Source organism: Mchenga conophoros, linkage group LG2 (assembly GCF_057382185.1).
Source record: "Mchenga conophoros isolate Kocher_MC1m ecotype Shallow Benthic linkage group LG2, M_conophoros_male_GT1.1, whole genome shotgun sequence".
Taxonomy (NCBI): Eukaryota; Metazoa; Chordata; class Actinopteri; order Cichliformes; family Cichlidae; genus Mchenga; species Mchenga conophoros.
Window position 1 is genome coordinate 3788667 of NC_140527.1, and position 24093 is coordinate 3812759.

Sequence of the window (24093 nt, forward strand, 5' to 3'; positions counted from 1 at the left end):
TATTCTCTCCCACACCTGCAAGTTATTATCCATGTTGAGACTGCTACCTTAAGGACCAGCTGTGGCTGTGATGCTCCGCCAGATCATTCTGTCCATTTTAATAATTCTTGGATCTGCACCCCACTCGCTCATCAGAAGCTCATCAGCTGTGTGGACTTTCACTGGTGGCTTTGCACCCTGTGCTGACCTCCATCTCTGTCAGTACATAGACGTCAACCCAAGAACAGATTCAAAACAGAGGAAACAGCAATATAGGTTTTCACAAGCTTAATTGCTAAACACAGGACTAAACAGTGACATGAGGGAGAGAAGCTTGGCGGAGAGTCAGAAACTGTAAACAAAGGTTTGTTTCTACATGAGCTTTGATCATTCTCTGTAAGATTAAGCTCAGCTATTGAACAGCGTATATTTTAAAGTAAAGGCTTTAAAACCAAGTTAGTACAAACGTCACTAATGTCACATGACTTTGCCGACATGTGGCCAACAGGAATGTTTTCATGTTCTTCGTTATTAAACATTTGCACATAAATAAGTGACATAATATTCAGTACTTAAAGTTTACTCTTCGGGCGCCCCTCATCCGCCGTTTTTTTTCGGTAAAATTATCCACACCCATCACCGCCCTATGCATTCTGGGATATGTTGGGCCATGAAGTCTACACCGCCACGTCCTTGAAATTCAGGGAAATGAAGGACGCATTTGAGGCAGCCTTCGAATTGGGACAGCCTTCGTCGCGTCGCTGTGACGTAATCGGCCTTAAAATGCGGCCTTTAAGGCTGCAGACGCTGAATTGGGATACATCTGCTTGTTTCTTGAGAATGTGGAATATAATTTTCAGTCATCATACTGGTTATGTGAAATAGGCATTAACTCTATCAATTATACTGGGGTTTTCTTGGTTGATTGTTTTATTTCACTTTATGAAAAACAATCACAATTGTGATACATGGAAACTTTAGCATTGCTATGATTTTGCTTTCAACCAAGCATGTACAAAGAGGCCTTTCTTCCTCTTATACTTCCTCTCTCTTCCTTTTCTCTCTCTTTCTGTAATATCAAGTAACAGCTACCACTGTTTTATCAAAAAGCAATAGGTGTGAAAAGGTTAGACGCATCCTCACACCTTTTTCTCCCTCATGAGCTGACCGTTTCACACTTTCATGTTTTTTGTGTTTGTTTGTAGTTACAGAGAGAACTATCAACAAAGAGAAGGTAAAGTGCAAATCATTAACCAACCACACACTGGAGATTTTAGTAAAAATGCTATGATGGGAAATCTCATGAACCGTTGATACTTGAACTGTTCCAGAAAGTCATGGGGATAATCGAGATGTTTTCTGGTAAAATGTGAGATCAGCCTTTGTGTTCTTTTTGATTAGCACTTTTTTTTCCCACCTTGGAGCCCTACATAGACTCAATATTTTCCAGGTCTCTTTCTTATTATTAAATGATGGTCACTGATGTTAACTGAAGAATGTAGTTCTCTAGATGTTGTGCCTGCAGATCTAGATGTTGTTATTGGCTCAGAACAATATCTCATTTCTTATTTTTGCAGCCCAGATTCATACTGCAGAGATCTCTCAATGATTCCCTTTGATTTTGACCTTGGTGGCAATGTTGCTTTTGACTGAAATGTAATTTACAAGATAGAAAAGTGAATTCTTACCCGTTTTGCTTACTGCTAATAATTTGATAAAAGAGGATGAATCAGCATACATTTTTCTAATGAACCCTGAAACAAGACGCATGAAATGAAAGTCTGCAAAATGTGTCACTTCTGCTGGAAGACTGAAAAGCATTCACTTGTCCACATGTCTATTAGCTAATTATAGGCCTGTTTCCAAGCTTCCTTTACTTTCCAAGGTTTTAGAGAAAATGACATTAAAGTGTGGTTGGCTTTAAACTTTTTAAATTTTAATGAAAAGAAAACAGAGGTGTTGTGTTTGGACCCAGTTGTCCCGGTGAGTCGTCCTCTGTTGATTTGGGACCCTTGGAAGTTTATTTTAAACCTGTTATTACTGACCTTGGTTTTAAGTTGGACAGACAAGTTAGAGCAGTGGTGAAGTCCAGTTTTTAACCTTTAAGGTGACTGGCAAAAGTGAAGTCTTTTCTTTCTAACCAGCACCTTCAAAAAGTGATCCATGCTTTTATTTCTTCCCGTCTGGACTACTGTAACGCACTTTATGTGTGGGCCAGTCAGTCGCTGCTCTCACGTCTGCTGCTGGTTCAAAATGTCACTGCTCACCCTGTCGGTCTCTTAGGTCAGCTGACCAGCTGCTCCTGGAAGTACCAAGATCCAGGAGGAAGCTCCGAGGGGACAGGGCCTTTTCTATCGTGGCTCCTAAATTATGGAATAACCTGTCCTTGCACGTTAGAGAGGCGCCTTCACTGTCCACTTTTAAAACACGTCTTAAAACTAGTTTTTATTCGTTGGCTTTTGACCTCAGTGAGACTTAGTTTCTCTTGTAATTATATTAATTATTTAAATGCCTTATAAGCTTATATTTTATATATTTTTATTTTATTTGGCTTTTATTTATATCTTATGTAATTTTATTATGTAGCTTAAATGTACATAACTTTGTGTCAGCTGTGGCTCTTTTAAAGTGCTTTATAAATAAAGGTGATGATGATGATGATGATGATGATGATGATGATGATGATGTGAGACAAAATTAATTTACACTTGCAGGTACAGGAATTATGTGGAATGATGAAAGCTGTGTCTCTAGTCTGTACAAAACTATGGATGGGAATTACATGTGAAATCCTGTTTTGTGAACAAACTAAAGTGGAAAAAATTGCATTTATTTTTGTATTTTCCCTTCTTAGCAAGGCAAAACACAACTTTGTCAAACTTCTCTAAAGGTTAGATCTTTGACTAAAAGTAGTAAAGCTAATACAAATCACTACTTTTTATTTTATCAACACATTATCATTAAATTCCCTATTAATAGCACACTATTTCTAGCATAGTATGCATGTTAGCCATGTGATAGACTGACAACCTATCCAGGGTGGTCATCTATTAAAGCCTATTTATAGAATAATTTCACAAACAAATTTCTCTTTTAAGCATTATATTTATTCATGTTGCAGAATTTTAGCACAGTTGAGACATTACAGAACTGAAATTACATTTCTGCTTTTGACTTTTGCACACAGTTCATGCAACAGCATTCATGCATCAATGCAGTGTGTGCAGATAATTCAATCTAAATACAAATAAGCATGCTGATATAACATATACTGTATTGAATACTAAAAGAGATAAGAAGCCCATTATTAAAAAGCAAACATCAGCTCGATTATTGCATACCGGGAGATACTCAATAGGCTAGCTAATTCACTAATCCAGCCCCAAAGCCTTACAAGCCATGTAGAGTCGCTGCCTTTTCGACATTTTTCCATCTTTTAATGCACCTCTCTCAGCTTTCATCAGGGTAAAGACAGCAGCAGAAAACATCCATGTGTCCTTATTCTAGGAAAATCAATCAAAGAAAAATATGGGAAATGTTAAAACCTAAACACAATTAGGCTTTTTAAATTAGGACAGCCCTAGTTTTAAGTACTTTACCTGTTGTCTTCTCTGATCACTAAAGTTTTCCTGCAGAACAGCAACTTAATTGCAGAATAATACAGATAACAATGAATTCAAATTAAAAACATTTTACTTAAATTCATTGATGAGATTGCTATGATTAACTTTAATTACCTTCACAGTTATCCATGCTGTTTTTCTTTGATGTGCAAATAAGGACAGCTATAACAATCAGACATATCGCCAGTAAAGCACACAGTAGAAAAATAACTGTGCTGGCGCTCTTTGACCATGAGTAGTCTCCTGGAACGACAAAGAAAAAAACAAAACATGTGTTTGTTAGTTTATAATTTTTTTCCCTTTTTGAAGTAATGGAAAGCAGAATGATACAATTTTCCCTTTAGAGTGGATGCAAAATTAAATAAGTTTAATGTCATCTCCTAATGAGATTGCTGTGAAATAGAAAATACTTGTTTTACACCAAAATGCTGCTAAATTCAGCTGAAATTTACAAATTTTAAACTTAAATATTCTAATTTTCAAATTAAAAGATGAGTGGTACAGGTACCGTGAATATCCAGTTTAGTTCCATTTCCAAATAATATCTCTCCACATGTGGCCACAGCGCAGTAGTAAGTCCCAGCATCGGAGGAGCTGACGTTCTTAGAGAAGTGATAAACACATGTCCTCTGAGTATCAGATCTTTTCTCACATTCATTATGTGTATTAGCGTAAATGACTGGATGAGATTCATGAGATCTGTCTCTGAACCAAAGAACTCTGAGACCTCCTGGACACGTCTTGTTGACAGAGTGAGAGACTGAACACTGGAAAGTCACTGTGTCTCCTGGATGGATTGGATTTGATCCTGTCAGCTGTTGAACAACTACTGATGCTTTCTGATTGTTTCCTGTGTAATAAAAATGCAAAGACATTACGCTGTCATAGTAGCTGAAAAATATTGTAAATGAGTGTTACGTTCCCCTTAAAAGGTTCAGGGGATGAGGGGGATGTAACAAAATGTGTCCAGGTCGAAAAAAGGAGACAGAGAGGCAAAAGAGCTTTTTTAAAGCTTATATTAAGGATGTACACTTACCTTTTACAAACAAATATGTGCCACTCCAGTTAGTCCTAATCCACTCTGTGAGCCCACAGTGATAGATTCCCTCGTCCTCTTGGACGGTCTTCAAAATAGTCACATTGCTGAAATTGTTATCATTATGTTCCTCAAATCTTGATTTAGAAAATGCAGGACCATATTCCGCTGGTGTAGATTTAAACGATGTCATAATTAACTTTAGGGTATCCCCGTGATTCTGCTTGTACCAGTGGACTTCTCCACTCTGGAGCCCTTTGGGCAAAGCACATGTTAGGGTCACTGGTTCACCAAGTTGAACTGTTTTCACTGGAACCAGAGAATCTGAGGTAAAATAAATAAAATTAAAAAAACATTAAAAAGCATTATGTACATGTAAAAGTCATCTCACAGATTGTTTATTCTAATAGTCCTCTATTGGTTAGCGTGTACAAGCGAAGACAATTATTAGAGAGAATAATTTAAAAAAGCACTTACATCCTCGATGAAGAAAAATCAGTGTAATCCATACCGTGATCATCTTGACAGTGTCTTTTGTTAAGGATGTTATTCATATTTTAGTGAGTGAAGGAGGTGGGATGGCCATACCTTTGGTGTAAAATGCATCTGATTGGTTATCAGATTCAAAGCACACTTCCTGTCCTTGGCTTAATGAAACAAGGCTGTCATTCAGCTCTCATTGCAGCTGTCCACATTAATTACTGTTTGTTTTTTTCGTTGGAAGGCCGGTTTGTGTATGAGTTCTATTCTGAATTCCAGTCTTTCAACTTAAAAGAACTACTGCTGTTTGCGATATGTACTTTACTGCAAGAAACGTATTACATTGTGCATCTTAGAGGAACACTATACATATGAAGGGGCACAAAATAAATTTTTCCTTGAAAGAAGTATAGATCAGGCTGACCGAATGTTGCCTTTAAAAGTGGTTTTGCACCTGTAAAAACCAGAATTAGTCTATTTTCTTAACAGATATCAAAGTATATCGTGTGAAAAGAAAAACAAAATCGCACATAATCACAGAGGAAGAATCAGAATAATGCTGATCTTAAACTACACGATTTAAGCTAAAAATGTACTCACTCACATAAACAACAACAGTTGTACTGCAAAGTAATTCTGGCAGACTTTGTATAACAACAGAGCTGTGTAAGGAAGAGAGAAAGCTGTGCTGGTTGGTGGGTTCTTAGAGGAGTGGAATGAAGACAGGCGAGCTTTTTACCAGAGAGCGTAGAAAGTGGAGAACTAACCATCACACTAAAAAGTGCAAGAGAAAAATCTGACACATGGGAACCTTTATGATCCAATTTGAATTGGGTCATAAAGGTTGTAACTAGGGATGGGTATCGTTTAGGTTTTATCCGATACCGGTGCCAAACCGGTACTTTTGAAACGGTGCCGGTGCTTAAACGGTGCTCAAACCGGTGCTTAAAGAATGGAGAACACAAACTTTGTCCAAAAACCTCTCATGTTCAGCTGGTTTTTTTGTAAAAAGATAACAATGTTAGCCTTTTCTGCAGCTATGGGGCATATATGGTATCACTCTTGGCTGGAAGCAGTGCTTAAACAATGGAAAAAACACAAACTTTGTCCAAAAACCTCTCGTGTTTAGCTGTTTTCCTCTTTTTCTTTGGTCATTTTAGCCTTTTTGGCCAGGGTGAAGGGAGTATCTGCCATCAAACAAGAAGACAGCCACATGTAGCTATGATGGTGTTTGCTAGTTCACCTTACATGCATTAATTTAATAACGTGGTTAGCCTACTCAACGTAAATTATACACGAACAACATTAAACTACTCACGCAGAGAAGAACGGCTGCTGCTTTCATCAGATTTGAGGTGTTACCTCCTTTGACAGTATCAGCTTAAAGCACTTGTTGCAGGCTGCTGGGTTTGCATCTTTTGCTGTGAAGTACATCCAGACTTTTGACCGCTTCGCCTTGGGCATTTTTAATCTGTAGCTCTGCTCTAAAAGAACGTATGTACCTGGACCCGCCTACTATCCTCGGAAACGTAAAATGATTGGCTGGAATCCAAAGTGTATCACAGCTCAGGAAAAAAAAAAACACCTAAATAAAGCACCAAAATGTGCACTGCTGTTTGGTCTGGTTACTACCGTTTATGTCAGAACCGGTGCCATCATGGCACCGGATACCGGTACCCATCCCTAGTTGTAACACATATAAGGCATGAATGCTATTTAGTAAGCTTAAATATTGCTGGGACTCGATGACTTCATCTTGGGTGTATACTTTGTTTGTACTGCCAGGTCTACGCCCAAACAGACAAGACATGAAAATTGTGAGAAATGAGGTTGGACTAGAAGTAACTGACTTTAGTAACGAAATGTGAAAAGCAAAGTGTTTAGGACAATAAAGGAAAATAAAGCAAGAGAAGAGTTTCTCAGAATTTGTCACCAAAATATTAATCTTGAAAAAAAAAAAACGGTTTTGTGGTCTAATGGCAGAAAGTGGTGAGAGTAAGTTCACAATTTTTTCTCCTTTTTTTCAGCGTGTGGGGGGGAAATGGGTCTAAAACATCGATACTGCTTCTTACTAATAGATATAAAGCAAATATTAGAGCAATACTGAATAAAACAACTCTTTTTCCTGTCCTGTTTAATCCATTGATTAGTGGCTTAATTGATTATGTAGCTTAGGAAGCTGTGCAGCTAACAGGTCACACAACATACCAGGCTACCAGAGCAAGTGACTCCGGTAAGGCCAGCGGGAGAGGACTGTGTGTGTATACAAACAACAGAAGGTGCACACACACTAAGATTACCAACACTCAGTGCTCCCCGGACTTGAAGTATTTGACTGTTACGTGTCGCCCCTTTTATCTACCTGGAGAACTCAGGGGTAATGATTACTACTGTAATACTTTAGCCACCTGCTAAATGCTATTAGCAAGCAACATCCTTAACATGGTGAAACCAACTGCTAGAGTTCTAGTGAGGCCCAAGAGAACATCTGAACAGCTTTGGGGCTGCTTTGATTGAACTGACTGGTCTAGTTTTAAGGATGATGACATCTACACTTACACTGTACTCCTCTATTATAAGAAGTTGTATCGACACGATCACTACCACAAAACATATTTCCCTTCTCTAACAACAAGCTGTGGATAATGAAAGATGTCCGAGTCCTGCTTAAGGCCCTTAACATGGTTTTCAGATCTGATGGCATACAACAATATAGTGTTGTCAGGTCTGGTTTGAAGAGGGGCATCAGAGATGCCAAGGTAGATGGATTGATTATTTTATAGCACATTTCTACTCTGTCTGAGACTTAAAGAGACGTGACTTAAAGCGTTTTATGTTCACTTCCCACTGCCTTGAGGAAGTCACAAAGATCTTAAAGGACTCATCCCATCCTACCCATCATCTGTTCAACCTGGTGCTCTCCATCAGTAAAACCACAGACAGATTGTCTAACTGTTTTTAATCATTTTTTAAGTCATCAAATATTAAAATATTAGTTATATGAAGTATTTGCAAGGTAAATCATTGTCGAAACAAAAAAAACCCAAACAGGTTGGATCACTATTTTGAGAAAGAAAAGAAATAAAGAGAAGAGAACAAAACAAAAAAATAAGGACAGAAGCAAATATTTTTTAGTGCACTGCATTTGTAAGTTCGTCATTCGTATAACCACAGTAAACATGTGCTGCTCACATTGAACATCATGTGTGCTTCAGTTTAATTGTTCTTTAAATGTTGTCCTGACTACCTGCTTGGCAGACCACAGTACTCACCACAGTGAATACTGGTGTTGTAGTTTTAGTTGTGCTCTAATAGTGCTTTAAGAGGAAACCTAAGTACCTTCTTATAGTGAAATAAAAGTGCTACAAATCACACCAAAAGCCACAGTTTGGTACTAGAAAGTGTTTTATTTATTTACATATTATGATGTTACAAGAAAACGTCTTTGAAAATGTGTTCCTCCACTTCACTACAAGTGCATCCCCACTTAGGTCTTTACGTTTGACAACAGTAGTTTTCTTTACATAGTATTGTATAACTCAGCCTTTTGCTTTTGTGAAAGTAAGCCTGAGACTTAATTCAGAAAAGTGTAAAGTAATGTCCCTAGCCAGACTGAAAAGGTTGCATGCATGTATACAGATGTAGAAGTTTATGCTTAAACAGAAGTTTAACTAAAATACATTTTTAAGCTTACAATGGTATCTAATATACCTAATATTAGGTGTACTCTACTGTGACATAAAAGAAACACCTAAATTATTCAGTGGATCCAAAAGGCTCATTAATCCAGCCCAAAGGCCTTGACAGCAGTGTGGAGTCTCTCCCTCTCAGCTGCATCTGTTGTCCCACCTCTGTCAGTTCCCATCATGGCAAAGACTGCAGCAGAGTAAAACCACACATCCTCTGCTTTCTAAGGGGAAAAAACAAAATGTCAAAAGTAACATTTCATTCTGATGAGGTTAATTCAGTCGTTTACTACTTTACCTGTTGAGTTTTCTGGATACCAGTGTTTTTTCGCAGGGGAACAACACCTACATTATGGAATATGAAAAAAAAACAAGAACTATGAATGCAGCAATTCAAATATAATGCTGTTTTCTGAATAGCTGCTATTACCTTTGCAATATTGCGTGTCATCTTTCTTCATTGCAGCAATAAGGATAGCTATAACAATCAGGCTTATAGCCAAGACAGCACACAGCATAAAAATAACTGCCCCGGATCTGTGTGACCATATGCTGCTTCCTGGAACAATATGAATAAAAGATCTGACAGTTAGAGTATATCAAAATGTTTTAATTGATAGACCGATGATTGCGTTACCATGGATGTCTGGCTTAGTTCCAGATGATACTGTCGAACTCTGAGCAACAGAAGAGTTGGAAATGCTCTGATTTTTTCCTGTTGGACATAAAGGTTTTTTTAAAGTTATACAAGCTTTGTTATAAATTTTTAATTTAGGAATTGTGTATATTAGATTAGAAGCACACTATTTTTTTAAAATAATTTTAAATTAATACTCTACTACTAATAACACTGCCAAAATAATAACAAATGTGCATTTAAAACACATAAAGTTAGATTCTGGTGAAAGCCTCAGCAATTAAAAAAAACACCATAAAAAGAAATGAAACAAAATAAAAAAAATATTAAAAATGAGATATTTTGAAATGTACTGATTTTGTCATTACCTTTTATTAATAAATGCATCCCAGTCCATATAATGTCTGCAAGCCACTCGGAGACTCCACAGTGATACATTCCCTCATCTTCTTGAATTGTCCTCAAAATGGTCAGGTTACTAAAACTGCTGTTGCTTTTTATCTCCCATCTGGATTTAGGAAAATCTTGTGCATACTCAGGTGGTTTAGATTTCCGCACTGTCACAATTACTTTCAGTGTATCCCCGGCACTCTGTTTATACCAGTGGACTTGTCGAGGGAGGACCTCTGTGTGAGGTAGACTACAGATGAAGGTTGCAGGTTCTCCAGCTTGAACAGTAATTTGTGAAACCAGTGCATCTGACATAACACATTAAAGCACATTGAGTAACAATGTATGATCCAATATGACTCAGCTGACATGCATGTCTTGACTATGAGCATTTAAGACTGAATAAAAAAGCACTTACATCCTCGATGAAGAAGATTCAGTGCAATCCAAAACACAATCATCTTCACATTGTCTTCTTCTTGGAGACTTGTCGATAATCAGCAACGTAGGTCGATAGGTCAGACTGCTGAGTACATTAAACGTGCGCTTCCTGTGACACAACTTGGAGTGCCTTGCATTTAGGTGGGTGTAGTCACCCTCAACTAGCCTTTCAGTTTTAAAAAAGATGTCTTTGTGTAAATGACTTTTGGATTCTCAGGACATTTTGTGTCATTTATTACTGTGTAATGCACTTGAAATGTTGTTTTGATTGGGAAGGAATAGTCATCATTAGTGCAGCAGAAATGGCCATGCAACAAACATTGCTGCTTGCTCCTATTTTCACCTCTCTCTGTATTACATAGAACACTTTAACTAACACCTTTTTCAAGCCAAATGTACAAGAGGAAATGTGTGTGCCTCGTGCACAGAGTGAGACACTGAGACACTAGACATTCTTTGCTGGCATGTTGCAAGAAATTTTTGCATGCTTGTTAAAGCCACTTTGGAAAATCCTAAAATCTGAATGATAACAGTATTTTGTGGTTAAGCTGTAACATTTCGCAAATACTAACAGTAGCAAAATAAGTGAAGGATGGGGTATGGTATGTTGGGATCTAGTAAGAATTTGGTAGCAAAAGCTTAAAAGAAAAAACAGGCACAATGGAAACATCTTTAAGGCAGTTTTTTTCCTACAATGTCCCAAAGAAAATCCCACGAGTCCAATGTTTGGATGTGTAATGTATTACAAGGCACATACGTCATTGTCGTTGCTTCCTGTGCTTCTTGTCTCTTTGTCAGTTTTCTCCCTGTAGATATTGTAAATATTATTGTACAGTGAACCAAAGACACCTTATTTTTCCTGATAAAGTGCAAAATAAAAAATTGTTTAAAAGACCATTTTGTGGGAACTGGTGGCATCGGAGATGAGACTTGCAGACTTTTGCAGAATACAAATAAATACATAATTCAGCCACTTCTGTCACTCTGTGGTGGCAGTCACTGAGCTGACACTGCATTTGAGGTGTTGAATTAAACTCTGCAGGGATTTATCTTTACAGTTTTACTCACATTCACAGTTGTGATCAGAGAAAAGAAACAAGAGTTTTCTTGATAAACTGTATCTGATAGAAAATTTTTGATAGCATGCTACAATGCTATAAATGCTATAAAACTGGGGGAAAAACACAATTACATCTGCACTGAGAGCCAATGTTCTCTCCTGAACAGCATACCTACACAACAAGTCCTCAAAATCCTGTGTCCCCTTCATCTACATGTCTATAGATGTCTGCTCCAACGACCACCATTTGAACTTGATCCCACTTATTCCAGAATTTGTCTTTAAATGAGCATCCAACTTGTGGGGCATACACGATAACAGATTTCAGCATCGCTCCAATTTCTTTCAATATATCACCTGCCCAACAACGCATATGAAAATGTTGGTGTTATGGACCAATTAAGACGGTGTTAGGTTGATTTTGATAATATTTGTTGTTGTTGTAATTAAATTTGTAAACCTTGTCCTTAAACTGTATGTTTAGAGATTTTTCTGTTCCTCCCCTACACATCGAGGATGTGGGGGAGGCAAATAGTTGTTTAACTGCAGGCACATTCCATCTAAAGGTTCTGGTTCCTTATGTGGTAAAGGATGTTCACTCCCGGCCATTTAGGGGCTCACCTATGCTTGCATATGGTGAACCATTAAAGTTAAACCATATATGGGTGTGGGGAGATCCTCTGGATAACTACGAAATGTGGTTAAATAGTTCTAAGCTTATATTGTGTGAGAAGAATTCACATATACAGAGACACATACCCACATGCACTCACACATGCACACAACACACACACATGTGCTCGCTCATGCATGCCCACACACACTCAGTGCCTGAGCTTTTATGGGACACACTATATGGGTTTTACATTGCGTAACCAGTTTAAACCAGTTTGACAGTGTTTGTGTAACCCACGGTGGTCATTAGCCTGCAAGGGGAGTCAGTTTGAAGTCGGCTGAACATCTTGCCGGACTTCCTTGCTAGCAAGTGAGAACCGTACGGAGTGTCTTGCTTTTGTTCACAATGACGAACCTCTGCGCCAGCGAGGTCTGACATTAGACCTAACAGAGGGCATATAAGTCTGTGGCAGGACCTGCATTAAGTTCTTTGGATTATTACAATGTTTACCTCCTTCCTGCTTAAAACATAGCACACAACACCTAAATAAACAGAGACCATGGCTGTGTGCAGTGCCCCCAAGAGCACTAAAGACCAGAGGACACACACCCAAATGATAACGATGTGTCCACCTCAGCAGATTCAAGAGGGAAGCCCCAGATTGACCCCTCAAGGCCAAAGGGTGAGAGCCTCAGATGTGAAGCTGACTCACCAGGGGCTGGCCCAACTCGAGGACAGGCCCCCAGAACCACCCAGCAAAAATATTATTACATTACCAATTTACATATCAGCTGGCATAGTGATTCATAGTTCTCACTCATTATTTTTTAAAAAGAATTGTTGAGCTCCTCACCTGACATAGGTGGGTATGTAAAATTAAGCGTCTTCAAACAGACAATTCAAACAAACTAACAGGCTATTATTGATGTCATCAACATGAATTTTGCATGCCTTAGAACAGTGGTTCTCAAACATTTCACAATGAGCACCACCTAATAAAATATATGGCTCTTGAAGTACCACCCTTATGACCGACATTAAAGTACAGTAGTATAGGCCTATTTAACACCGCATACAGTTCACTTACATACATACTTATATGAATGTTATTTATTTTAACTGTCATAAACAAGATATGACAAGTGATAATAATAACAACTGTACTGCATTAAAACATTTACAACAGGTGCGATATCCAATCTCTAAGTGATGACCTGATGAAACCTGCTTCCAGGTCCAAACTACTCTGCATTTATTAAGGCTGTTGTGTTTTTAACATGTTTTAATTCTTTATATTTTGTTCGATTTAATATGAACAAACCCCTCAAAAAAAGTCAGTGATCACTGTCGGCCTCTCTTGGTTTTTAATCATCACTATTCATTTTAAAGCTCAGTTTTTAAAACATCACGATGTAACTACAGCCCAGCCCATGCAGCGGTATATTAATGACTGACCTTATATTGCAGTTGTTCTCCTGACTGAAGTTTGGTCTGTTAACTTCATCCTGCCATGCAGTTTCATTTGTTCCTAACCATCGGGAACCCTCATTGAGTGGAAAAAAAGTTAGTGTTTATCCTCCAGCTTCACTGTTTATATTATGCTAACTATGGCTGTGTAGCTAGCCACCATGCAGCACATCATTATATACCAGCTAGCACAACTTCAGTAACCCTACAAACGTCACTGCTGTTTAGTTTTCTGTCTGCATTTATTTTGGAAGTGATAGCAGAGCTGTACATTTTAATTTTTGCTGTGACGTTTAAGCTGCTGGATTTTTGGCTTCACGACCCTGCTTCATGGTTTGTGGACATCGAAACTCAGTTGGTCCTCGTGGCGTTTCGGCCGTTTGGCTCGTGTGTATTACTTTCCCTGGAACAGTCTCTCACTGTCGTTCTCTAAAACCTAAAAGAGAATTATGGATTTGATCAGCTGGTCTCTGAATGCTATTGACACCCTTTTCTAAACGAGAAGTCTAGGCTCGGGAGAGCCCGAGTGCCCTGGAGGGACTTTCCCTGCCGGATACACGATGGACGGGTGGCAGAAATGGAGGATCATGTGCCTGGCGGGACTGTTGATCGAGGACGCTGAAGATATCTACCTATTCGGAACCATGATAACAGGGTTCTTGCTGATCGGAGCTGGCTTGCGATGACCGAGATGTGGGTCCCAGGCACCTGTACTCCATTTCTAATGACAGGGGAGTGGACCTTTCTGTGTCTTTTGAAGTAAGCTATGAGTTCTTTTGTTTTCAGGACATTCAGTTTTTTTTCTGAGCAGCAGGCAGGGAGGGATTTGAAGGTTGTCCAGTTTGGTGGTGTGGCGGGGTGTGGCTTGGGTACGACCGTGCGACCATGGCTCAGGGGGTTGGGAATCGCATCTGTAACCGGAAGGTTGCCGGTTCGATCCCTGGGCCCTCTGTCCTGGTCGTTGTGTCCCTGGGCAAGACACTTTACCCTACTTGCCTACTGGTGTTGGCCAGAGTGGCCGATGGCGCGATATGGCAGCCTCGCTTCTGTCAGTCTGCCCCAGGGCAGCTGTGGCTACAACTGTAGCTTGCCTCCACCAGTGAGTGAATGAATAGTGGTATTGTAAAGCGCTTTGGGTGCCTTGAAAAGCGCTATATAAATCCAATCCATTATTATTATTATTACAGCAGCAGGCGAGGCTGAGACACACTGGAGCTCCATCAGCTCATCACGCCTTCCCTGCATAAAAGAGTGTGCCAGGACCCAAGGTTGTTGGTGTTGTTGTGTGTGTGTGGTGCAGCTGAAAAGCTGCAATCGAGTGAAAGATACAGCAACTGGAAAAGAGACGCGTTGAAAGAGCAAACTATGTGGTCGGGTCCGAGCCAGCCAGTAGAGGCGCAGGCCCGAATGGTGGCCGAGCTCGTGGCCATGCAGAGGGAGCAGGCGGCGGTGTTTCACGGCCAGGCAGAAGAGCTGCATGACTGGTCCGAGTGCCAGATGCAGCTGATAATGAGTCTGACAGCTCAGTTGGTTCCTGAGCATCAAAGAAACCTGCTCTGCTTGAGCCTGAGGTCAGCGCACGGTGAGGACCTGTTCTGCCTGAGTCAGAGGTCGCTGTGTCGTCTAGTCCAGCGGCATCGGCCAGGCCGTCTGGACCTGCCTCGGTTCTGCCAGTGGTCAGTGCGCTGTGTGGTCCTGCGCGCCAGCCACCTGGCAAGCTGCCTATGTGCCCCAACTCTGTTCACATCTTCTGCACAGCCACCGCTTGCCACGCGGTTGCCCCCCGGACCCGCCTCATCACCTCGTCAACGGCTGACTGTGGCCAATTTCCCCTTCCATCCTAGATGGTTTTGGTCACTGTCACATTCACTACACTGCACCAAATGTAGAAAACGACAAACTGAGTGAGGGTCTCCAGGTCCTGCTGTTTGAAGATGGGTCAGTCTGTCAGACCAAAACAGTCCTGTGGCTGGAGGAGAGCATCATCGTGTTTTAATGATCCGGGTTCTTGGAGAGGTCTGTTTCCTGAGGGCTGTGTAGGCAGAGATGAGGAACATAGAGATTGTTCTAGGTCAGGAAAGGGTGTTGCTATGTAGACATGCTTGATGTTACTGTACACATTGTCTAGTGTCCTGTCCCCCCTTATAGGACACTTAAAATTCCACCAGAAAAAGAAAGGGAGCATCTTGACTCAGTAAGTCTAGGGCTAAGCTCTGAATCTGACAAATATTATGCCTATGCCAAGCATTTAATAGGATATTCTTTGATGCATAGTTGTCAACATATGCACCAGCTAACATCCTAAGACACCCTGCTAACATGATTAAAATTGGCTTGGTATTTATCATAGCAAAACAGCAAAAGGCAGTCCCGTGTTCTGTCTGATGACCCTCTCTCTCTGCCTACCAACAAAATAGCTGAAGAAGAAAAGATTAAAATAGACCTACAGTATATCTACAGAGCTATATCACTATCTGTAGGTAATTTCACACCGAGAGCTTTATTTCTTTTAAAGAACCATTTGTACTTGCAGTAATGTCAAACACTGAGTGGTCTCTCTCTCTCTGGGCGACGCCTCCGCTGCATTTCCTGCAGGAGGAGGAGGAGAGCCACCTTAGTCCCCAAAGCCACCCTGCTTTTTAACTCCAGCCGATAAGACCATTTCCTCACACCCATAAACATAAACTACACTCTTCTTATACTACTGACACTTTATTCACTTTTAGTCACTTACAGTTACTTGTTCACCTTTCAGTCTCTTTAATTTAAAAACTGTGGAATTTTAAAACTGTATATACTGTATATTTATTATTTCACTCCTATTGCCTGTTCTTATTGTCCTTATCTTCAACGTTATGCTGCTCGGTTGTTTGTTAATTGCCCCTTGGGGATAAATAAAGTCTTCTGATTCTGATTCTCTCTCTGATATGCACACACACACACACACACACCTACACACACACACACACACCTGCAAACACACACACACACACACACACACGCACACCTACACACACACACACACACACCTGCAAACACACACACACACACGCACACCTACACACGCATACACACACATACACAGATAGAAAGAGAGGGAAAAAAGAGAAAGATTAACAGAAGTGTGGTCAGCGATGTTGTCAACTTTTTCAGCTTGTACACACAAACTCGATGCATGGAAAGTTAAGCATTGTTTTTGAGGTTGGGCTTTCAATTGAGGTGTGAATTCACAGGGGGCTTATCTTCCTGTCTCGCTTTCTATTTTAGTTGCAGGAACCTAGGCTGCTGCTTTACCTTCTCATCAGGGCGAGTGAAAAAACTACCTCTGTGTGACAGTGTTCGTGAAAATACCTTAAAGTAATTAAAACCTACAAAAGAGCTGTCGACACACAGATACCCAGTCACACTACATCATCCTTACATATTCTATGAATATTCTCATATTCATAATATTAAATGGCAGATTTAGTGAAAATGAGCCAATGGCGTATATCAAAGCCACTTTGTGCCAAATACAGTATTTTGCTAGTAGTTTTTTGGGTCTGTGAAGAAATGAAAAGAATTGAAAATTTCATTTCATTTATTCAGCCTATCTATCTATCTATCTATCTATCTATCTATCTATCTATCTATCTATCTATCTATCTATCTATCTATCTATCTATCTATCTATCTATCTATCTATCTATCTATCTATCTGTATTGTTTTTCTTTGATAGGTCATTAAAGTATTTATCTATGGTTAAGTATATTAGTAGCATGAGGGTTATGCTGAGTGATTTTGTGGAAATTTCCTGTGTTGTCTGTGAGCTTGCAACTCCTCCCACAGATAAAAGCAAGTCAATTTGAAACTCCTAATGCACAAGCTAAACTGTCAGTGTACTTTAAAGTATGTGTTTCTCACTTGTTTAATGTTACAACTAATAGACTGACAACCTTTTAACATTTTATTGTAACAGGCTAATTATTGCACCAATTAATAATAATGTTATTTAAAAAAAATTGCATTACTGTTAAAAACTATACTAGGATTTATAGACCAACCAGTTTGTCTGATACAAAAGTAGCTCATTGCGGCTTTTTTTTAAACTCCTCCCTTCTTGCACATTTACACTTACAGCATATCCTGTTGAAGCCTGTAGAGTTAAAGTTAGTTCTGAGTAAACAACTTTAGTGGTTGGTCAAAGAGCAGATAGATGGCTCACCACAGCCGGTCTGTTAGTGTAGATGTTCCATGTGGTTTTACAATTCAAAATGTGCTGTTAGTTCACCCAGTTTGTTCCATAATAATTTTGCTTAATCAAAGCATGTGTATGATATAAAAATGCATACTTAACTACTAAAAGTAAGTAAGAGTAAAGGTCCGAGTGTGCTTCTCTTACTTATGTTTCCATATATAGGACTTTGTAGGTTGTGGTAAGAGCTATAGATACTCAACTCACTGTCAAAACCACCGACTCTTTTCAGTTGGTCTCTCTCTCTCTCTCTCTCTCTCTCTCTCTCTCTCTCTGAAGACTCAAAAATGAAGAATCGACAGTGCACACCTTTCATTTTATAAATCGAAATATCATCTATTCTATTCATACATTTTTATTTCATTTTTGGTATTTATTTCCATGTTTAGATATTTCAAACATGAAAGACGGTGTTGTAAAATAAAATAAAAAAATCAGCTTTTTTGTAGATTTCCACAATCACTCGATCTGTGAGAATACAATGCACTAGAACTGCATGGTTAAAGCTATGTGGTCAGCCTTAGGTTATTAAGGCTGCCAAGTGAGACTTGCCTAGCGGGTTAGGGTGAATGACCTCATGAACTGCTCTCTAACACACACACAAACACACACAGATGCAAAGACACACACACCCTGAGAACATAAGCAATAAGTGAGTGAAACAGACTTGGACTTTCACAGAATTTCACTCAAGCAATGGAGAACAATGCTTTTTAAAAATCCTGTAACTCTGTTTAGTCTCTCATTTGTCATGACTTTTCCCAAAATAGGCTCATTCATCAAATACTACATTTAAAGTTGAGTTGGATCAAATGAAAAAAACAAAGCAAAACCCATGAGCACTTATATTTTAAAATTACAGAATTAAAAAAATATTGTAATACCACTACTGCGGCACACTGAGTAGTTTATTAACGCAGTTGTTTACACATATTTTGACATGAAAACTGCTCTAAAACTAAGCCCGAGTTGGCTATGTGATTGATAAATAAATATACAAGGGGTTGGTTGTATAAAAGATGATTACTGTCAGACTGATGATGCAACTGTCTGAACAGAGCAGAGAGTCCAGACTGTGGAGAACTAATCAGAGAAAATAAAGGGTGAAATCTAGAACACAGCAGTAAAACAGGTTTCAGGCCTGAACGTGATAGCTCACCAGACTGAGGGCGGAGCATTGTGGATGCTGGATAAGCATGGAGGGAAGTTAGACAACTATCAGAGCTGCAGAAAGGTATCCAAGGTGTACTCTCAGTGGCAGGAGAACAATATGAGAACAGCCCCACCAAGGCTGGAGACGGTGCAATACCGGAAGAGCATATGGGAGAAAGATGTAACCCATAACAACAATACTCAGTGGCTAGCCGAGCCCCAGCAACCTCCCCAAACAGGATACAGTATCACAGTGGCAAACATCCCAGACAGAGTATAAAGCAGGAAGAGGCCCTGACATTATTCACACCTACTGGTTAAAGAAGTTAACTGCACTCCATGAGCATCTAGAGGCACAAATGAACCAGCTGCTAAGAGACAAAACACCAATGGAATAGCAAACTGAAGGCAAGACCGGTCAATAATTATTGGTCTACTGGTCGATAATCTGCCTCAGTACCAACCACATGTAAGCTCCTGTCCTGCATCATGACCTCTAAGATTAAGAGCCACATGAGTGAGGTACAGGAAGGAGTTGGTAAGAACACTAGAGGAGCAAAACACCAGCTATTGGTTTTATTTATTTATGTGCACTGATTTAGTTGGCATCTAGTTAAATAAAAGGATGATACGATGCAAATTGTTAATGTTAGCATGCGGTGGCTGCTTGTATAAAAATATACAAATGTTCGCTGCACTGAAAATGATTTGTGTTTGCTAAATGGGAGGTCGCGATATGGGGTGGGGGGTGGGGGGGTAATTTGCATTTCAACCAATCACTTTGATTTGTGCTTTGCAAACCTTAAACACCTTCTGACTAAATCTTCCATTTGGTGGAAAGAGTACAGTACTGTGGTACTGTGAGACAGGTCTGCTGTACCACAATGATCGGAGGACTGTCTGCTTTGATTCTTCTTAGTACAACATGTAAGTGCATCTTACCTACCTATATACTTACTATGACAACTACTCAGATATACGTATAGTACTGTGACATACTATTGTTGCACAATTATGAGTTAAAGGTCATATTAGATGACCTCTGAAGCACTGTATAGAGAAGCAAATATGTATATGTTTCAGTGATTTTCTCCCGTTGTGTTATGACAATTACTGTTTCTTTTCTTTAGCCTTGCTTCATACTGCAGAGGTTCCTCATCTGATCTCTTTGACTACACTTGAACTTGGTGGAAATGCCACTTTTCACTGTCCGTTCTCTGAGAAGACAGACAGATTCTTCCACTGGTATAAGCAGTCTCTTGGGAAAATGGTTCAAACAGTAGCTACAGTAGTTTATAAGAAGATAGAGCTCATCAGTCCATTTAATCATACACGTTTCCATGTCCATAAATCAAATGATCAGTGTTTTCTTACGATCAATCACATAAACAAAGAGGATGAAGCAACATACTTTTGTCAAACTGGATCCGAGTTTTTACAACATTTCGTTAGAGGATTCTTCTTGGCTGTAAATGGTAAAATATGCTACATTATGATTGGTGTGTATTGGTGTTGTTTTTTTCTGTCAATAATTACAAATCTTTTCCATCTTGCAAATAACTGAGCTCAGTCATTTCTGTTCAAACTCTACTTTTAATACATCACACAGATTATAATCACCAGACATCTGTTTATGTGACACAAACTCCAAAGTCATCATCGGTCCAACTGGGAAACACGGTCACCCTCCAGTGTTCATTTCTCACCAAGAACAAAGAAAGCAGTGCTCAGTGTCCCAGTGACCGCAGTGTGCACTGGTTCAAAAGTGGATCAGGAGAAAACCATCCAAGTATCATTTATAGAAATGTCACTCATAGAAACAGCATGGATGATACAGAGAGACGCTGCATCTACCATCTGTCCAAAACCATACAGAACCTCTCTGATACTGGGACTTACTACTGTGCTGTCGCCACATGTGGAGTGATACTGTTTGGTGAAGGATCTAAAGTGGACACAAGTAAGTATGTACAGTCTCTAATATCCTGAACTCTTTTACACATTTAAAAACAGGTAGGCCAAACTTGATTAGCCGTTTGGTATTTGGATGGGTTATCTGTAGAAGTCAGCACAAGCCAACTCTAAAGATTGTATTGAAATCATAATTTCATATATATTTTTTGAAACAGCTACCTTACTTAAAACAAAATGTGGTGACATTGTGAAAAGCAAAATGTATTTCATTGTGCAGAACATTTTTACCTTTGATGTCTTACACATCTGTACTGAGAAAAATGTAAAAGGTAAAATAAGGTTATATTACTGTTTATTTGTTACAGTAGTTGAAATGTTCAAATAACCAGTATTACCCACATCATTACACCACCACCAGCAGCCTGAACCATTGATCTAAAGTATTCATGTTGGTTATGTCAAATTTGGATCTTATCATCGAGATGACTCAGTGGAAATTAACTGTTATTACACCAGGCAAGAGCTTTCCACTCTTCTTTTGTCCAATTGTGGTAAGCCCATGCAAGCTGTAGCCTCAGATTCCTGTTTTTAGCTGACAAAGAGTGGTCTTCTGCTGCTGTAGCCCATCTGCTATAATGTTCAACATGTTGCATTCAGAGATGCTATTCTGCATACCTTGGCTATAATTTGAGTTATTGAGGAGTGTGGCCATTCTCCTTTGACCCCAATATCAACAAAGAATCTTCACCTGAAGAACTGCTGCTAACTGGATTTTTTTTCTTCTAGATTCACTTTTCATTCTCTATGAAGCCTAGATGGCTGCATGACGAAAATCCCAGTAGACCAGCAATTTGAAAATTATTCCCAACTTCCTGTCTGACACTATGACGCTATGTTCAGAGACGCTTAAATAATATTTCATGTCACTTTGAAATTCAGCAGACTCTCTTTATCATATCTACATGCCTACAGCTGTGGTCAAAAGGTTACATACATGCATGATGAGCATGAATGATGGTAATTTGGGAATGAATTCTGTGAACTGTTCTTTTTCATGAGTGAAATGACTCTGCACCATGAATCTTTACTAAGATGCTCAAGCTTAATTTCCTCTAATCCTCACAGAATCAAAAGTATATATACAGGCATAAAGTATACATGTACCCTCATTAATATTTGGTTAAATATTTCTTAAAAACTTGACCAGACACTTTTGGTAGCTACCAGGATGCATTACGGCAGAATTCAGGGTGGATATTTGACCACTTTTATTAGCAAAATTGGTCGGTTTCATGCCTGGCTTTTAAGCACAGTCTACAAATTCTCAGTAGGATTGAGGTCAGAGCTTTTGGAGGGCCATTACAGAAGCTTAATGAAATGTTATTCATCTTTGTCACCACACTGTCAGGCTCTGGAAGAAGACCTAAACTGTCACCTCCAGTTAAGCAAATGTACAGAAATTCATCAAATATTATTATACTCAGCTTTCTGCCAAAAAATGTGTTTTGTCTGTCTACAAAGGTAAGATTCTGAGGAAGGAAACAAAAAGTTAAGCAATTTAGCATTACCAGTAAATTATGTTGCTGTTAACTGTTTGCCGAAAACTGCCAACATACTTCCAAGAATATGTTTTGCCAAAATTTAACATTTGTTTGAGTTTTTTTTTTTTTTTTTTTTTTTTTTTTGTTTTTCTCCCTTTTATACAGGTTTAAGTATATGTTGCAAAATCAATAAAAACTTAAATGCAAAAAAACAAAAAACAAAAAACATTTCTCTTCTTCCAGGAACAGAAGTGGACCCATTGATTCTTACTCTTGGAGGACTGTTGGTCTGCTGTGTGACTGTAATCATCGTCCTCATTTCCTGCATGACTTCTTGTCATTTCAAAGGTTGATTATAGATTGACATTTATATTATTTGCATATATATCTAGAATATGATATTAATATGATTCTACTGCAGTAATATTTTTTTATTTAAATTCTGTTTTTTAATAGTAAAACAAATTCTCAAAATCAATTATTAGGCTCCATTATTTCATAAATGTTGTTAAAAGATTAGAGATTTACTGCCCACCTGGATGTCCTTGGCTAAGTTGCAACCATAGGCTCATTAATCCAGATGCCCTTGAGCAAAACTCTTTCCCAGTTTTCCCCAGCATATCATAACGTCTGCATACATTATACACCAGGGTATAAAATTATTTAAAAAAATATTTGTTCATTTTTTTTCTTAGAGAATGAAAACTATTACAGACTGATATGCAGCCTTTGATTTTATTAACAGGAGCAACAAGTGTTTCCCATCATCTGGGACATAACAAGTCAGTTGGAAATCCGACAAATGATTTGGTAAATATTAATTTTTGTTTTTCCAAATTGTTTTTGTAATTGTTTTTCCAAAACATAAGTAAGCTACATTTTCACTACAAAAAACACAGAACAGCAGCCCAGAGGAAAAGTTTCCACACAAGACACATGATATTTGACAAGAACACACAAAGCCCATTCTAACATATATAGCTTGACGAAAGATTGAGCTCTCTCCAAATCTAGCAAAATTTGAGCTGCTGTTAATGTGCTGTTCTCTGCTTTACTGTTGCCAGAGCAGGTCTTCAGTCACCTTCTGCCTTATGTGATCATCTAGTCTGTATATATGCTGAGTTGATAATATAGCTACAACAAAGAAAATCTAAAATATTTTTTCATTAACAAATATATTTCTGTAGGATGGAGAAGAAAAAGATGTTAACTATGCACCGTTGGATTTCTCTACAAGGAAGATGAGAGAAGGAAAAAAGAAGAAGAGTGACTACGCAGACTGTGTGTACTCTTTTGTCAAAGCAGAAGAACAAAACCAGCAGTAGCCTTCTCTCAGAAGAGAAAAAAAATCCTCAGCTTGCTTAGTCATTGTTACATTTGATTTGTAATATTGTATTTCCTTTTCCAAGACATTTTGCTAGGAACCAGTTGACCATCAAATTACATCATTTGGCAACTAGCGTTGCCAATTTTTGAACTATCAATTAAGGGACACTGGTGTGCCAGAAGCACAATGTACAACAAGCTGGGCAAACTGTAAATATGCACTATGTGCATAATTATGTATACTGCACTATGCAAATATGTGTGCATACTCTTCTAATAAAAATGCAGTAAAATGTTGGCATTCAGTTTAATCAATATTTCATTTAAAACAATAAAGAAAAATACAGTAAATGATAACAGAAATCACATGGGCCTTTTCTCTGAAAAATAGGAAAAAACTATTGAAATAAAATACTGTAAATAGGGGCTTCAACCACCCAGTTACATTTTTCAAGGATATGTTTTTATTCATTGCTGACAGGCTGAACCCTGGTATGTTTTTCTTCCCAT

The 24093-nt window shown here is 38.7% G+C and overlaps 3 protein-coding genes across 3 annotated transcripts; 1 reads left to right on the forward strand and 2 right to left on the reverse strand.

The window, feature by feature from the left end:
• Positions 1-3202: 3202 nt before the first annotated feature.
• On the reverse strand, positions 3203-5158 carry LOC146581539 (signal-regulatory protein beta-2-like). Its single transcript, XM_085246711.1, has 6 exons — positions 5116-5158; positions 4639-4962; positions 4111-4452; positions 3717-3845; positions 3579-3622; positions 3203-3482 (listed from the first exon to the last, which is right to left on the reverse strand). Exons 1-6 carry the CDS (start codon positions 5156-5158, stop codon positions 3351-3353), a joined length of 1014 nt encoding a protein of 337 aa, XP_085102837.1. The 3' UTR covers positions 3203-3350.
• A 3407-nt stretch (positions 5159-8565) lies between these two features.
• Positions 8566-10348, reverse strand: LOC146581540 (uncharacterized). The gene is made up of 6 exons (XM_085246723.1): positions 10250-10348; positions 9810-10139; positions 9442-9519; positions 9235-9363; positions 9103-9149; positions 8566-9028 (listed from the first exon to the last, which is right to left on the reverse strand). Exons 1-6 carry the CDS (start codon positions 10290-10292, stop codon positions 8900-8902), a joined length of 756 nt encoding a protein of 251 aa, XP_085102849.1. The 5' UTR covers positions 10293-10348; the 3' UTR covers positions 8566-8899.
• Positions 10349-19291: 8943 nt separating this feature from the next.
• Positions 19292-23582, forward strand: LOC146581541 (uncharacterized). Its single transcript, XM_085249034.1, has 6 exons — positions 19292-19340; positions 19933-20277; positions 20412-20762; positions 22501-22605; positions 23003-23067; positions 23445-23582. Exons 1-6 carry the CDS (start codon positions 19292-19294, stop codon positions 23580-23582), a joined length of 1053 nt encoding a protein of 350 aa, XP_085105160.1.
• The last annotated feature ends 511 nt before the right edge of the window (positions 23583-24093 follow it).

What these genes read in the sequence shown, in the direction of transcription:
- LOC146581539 (XM_085246711.1), bottom strand. Translation starts at nt 5,158, where the DNA reads ATGATCACGGTATGGATTACACTGATTTTTCTTCATCGAGGAT. An exon ending in GATTTTTCTTCATCGAGGAT is followed by an intron (nt 4,963 to 5,115) that starts GTAAGTGCTTTT and finishes ATTTTACCTCAG; the next exon opens with ATTCTCTGGTTCCAGTGAAA. An exon ending in AACTAAACTGGATATTCACG is followed by an intron (nt 3,846 to 4,110) that starts GTACCTGTACCA and finishes TTGTCGTTCCAG; the next exon opens with GAGACTACTCATGGTCAAAG.
- LOC146581540 (XM_085246723.1), bottom strand. Translation starts at nt 10,292, where the DNA reads ATGATTGTGTTTTGGATTGCACTGAATCTTCTTCATCGAGGAT. An exon ending in GAATCTTCTTCATCGAGGAT is followed by an intron (nt 10,140 to 10,249) that starts GTAAGTGCTTTT and finishes GTGTTATGTCAG; the next exon opens with ATGCACTGGTTTCACAAATT. An exon ending in TGACACGCAATATTGCAAAG is followed by an intron (nt 9,150 to 9,234) that starts GTAATAGCAGCT and finishes TCCATAATGTAG; the next exon opens with GTGTTGTTCCCCTGCGAAAA.
- LOC146581541 (XM_085249034.1), top strand. Translation starts at nt 19,292, where the DNA reads ATGACCTCTAAGATTAAGAGCCACATGAGTGAGGTACAGGAAGGAGTT. An exon ending in AGGATCTAAAGTGGACACAA is followed by an intron (nt 20,763 to 22,500) that starts GTAAGTATGTAC and finishes CTCTTCTTCCAG; the next exon opens with GAACAGAAGTGGACCCATTG. An exon ending in GACTTCTTGTCATTTCAAAG is followed by an intron (nt 22,606 to 23,002) that starts GTTGATTATAGA and finishes TTTTATTAACAG; the next exon opens with GAGCAACAAGTGTTTCCCAT.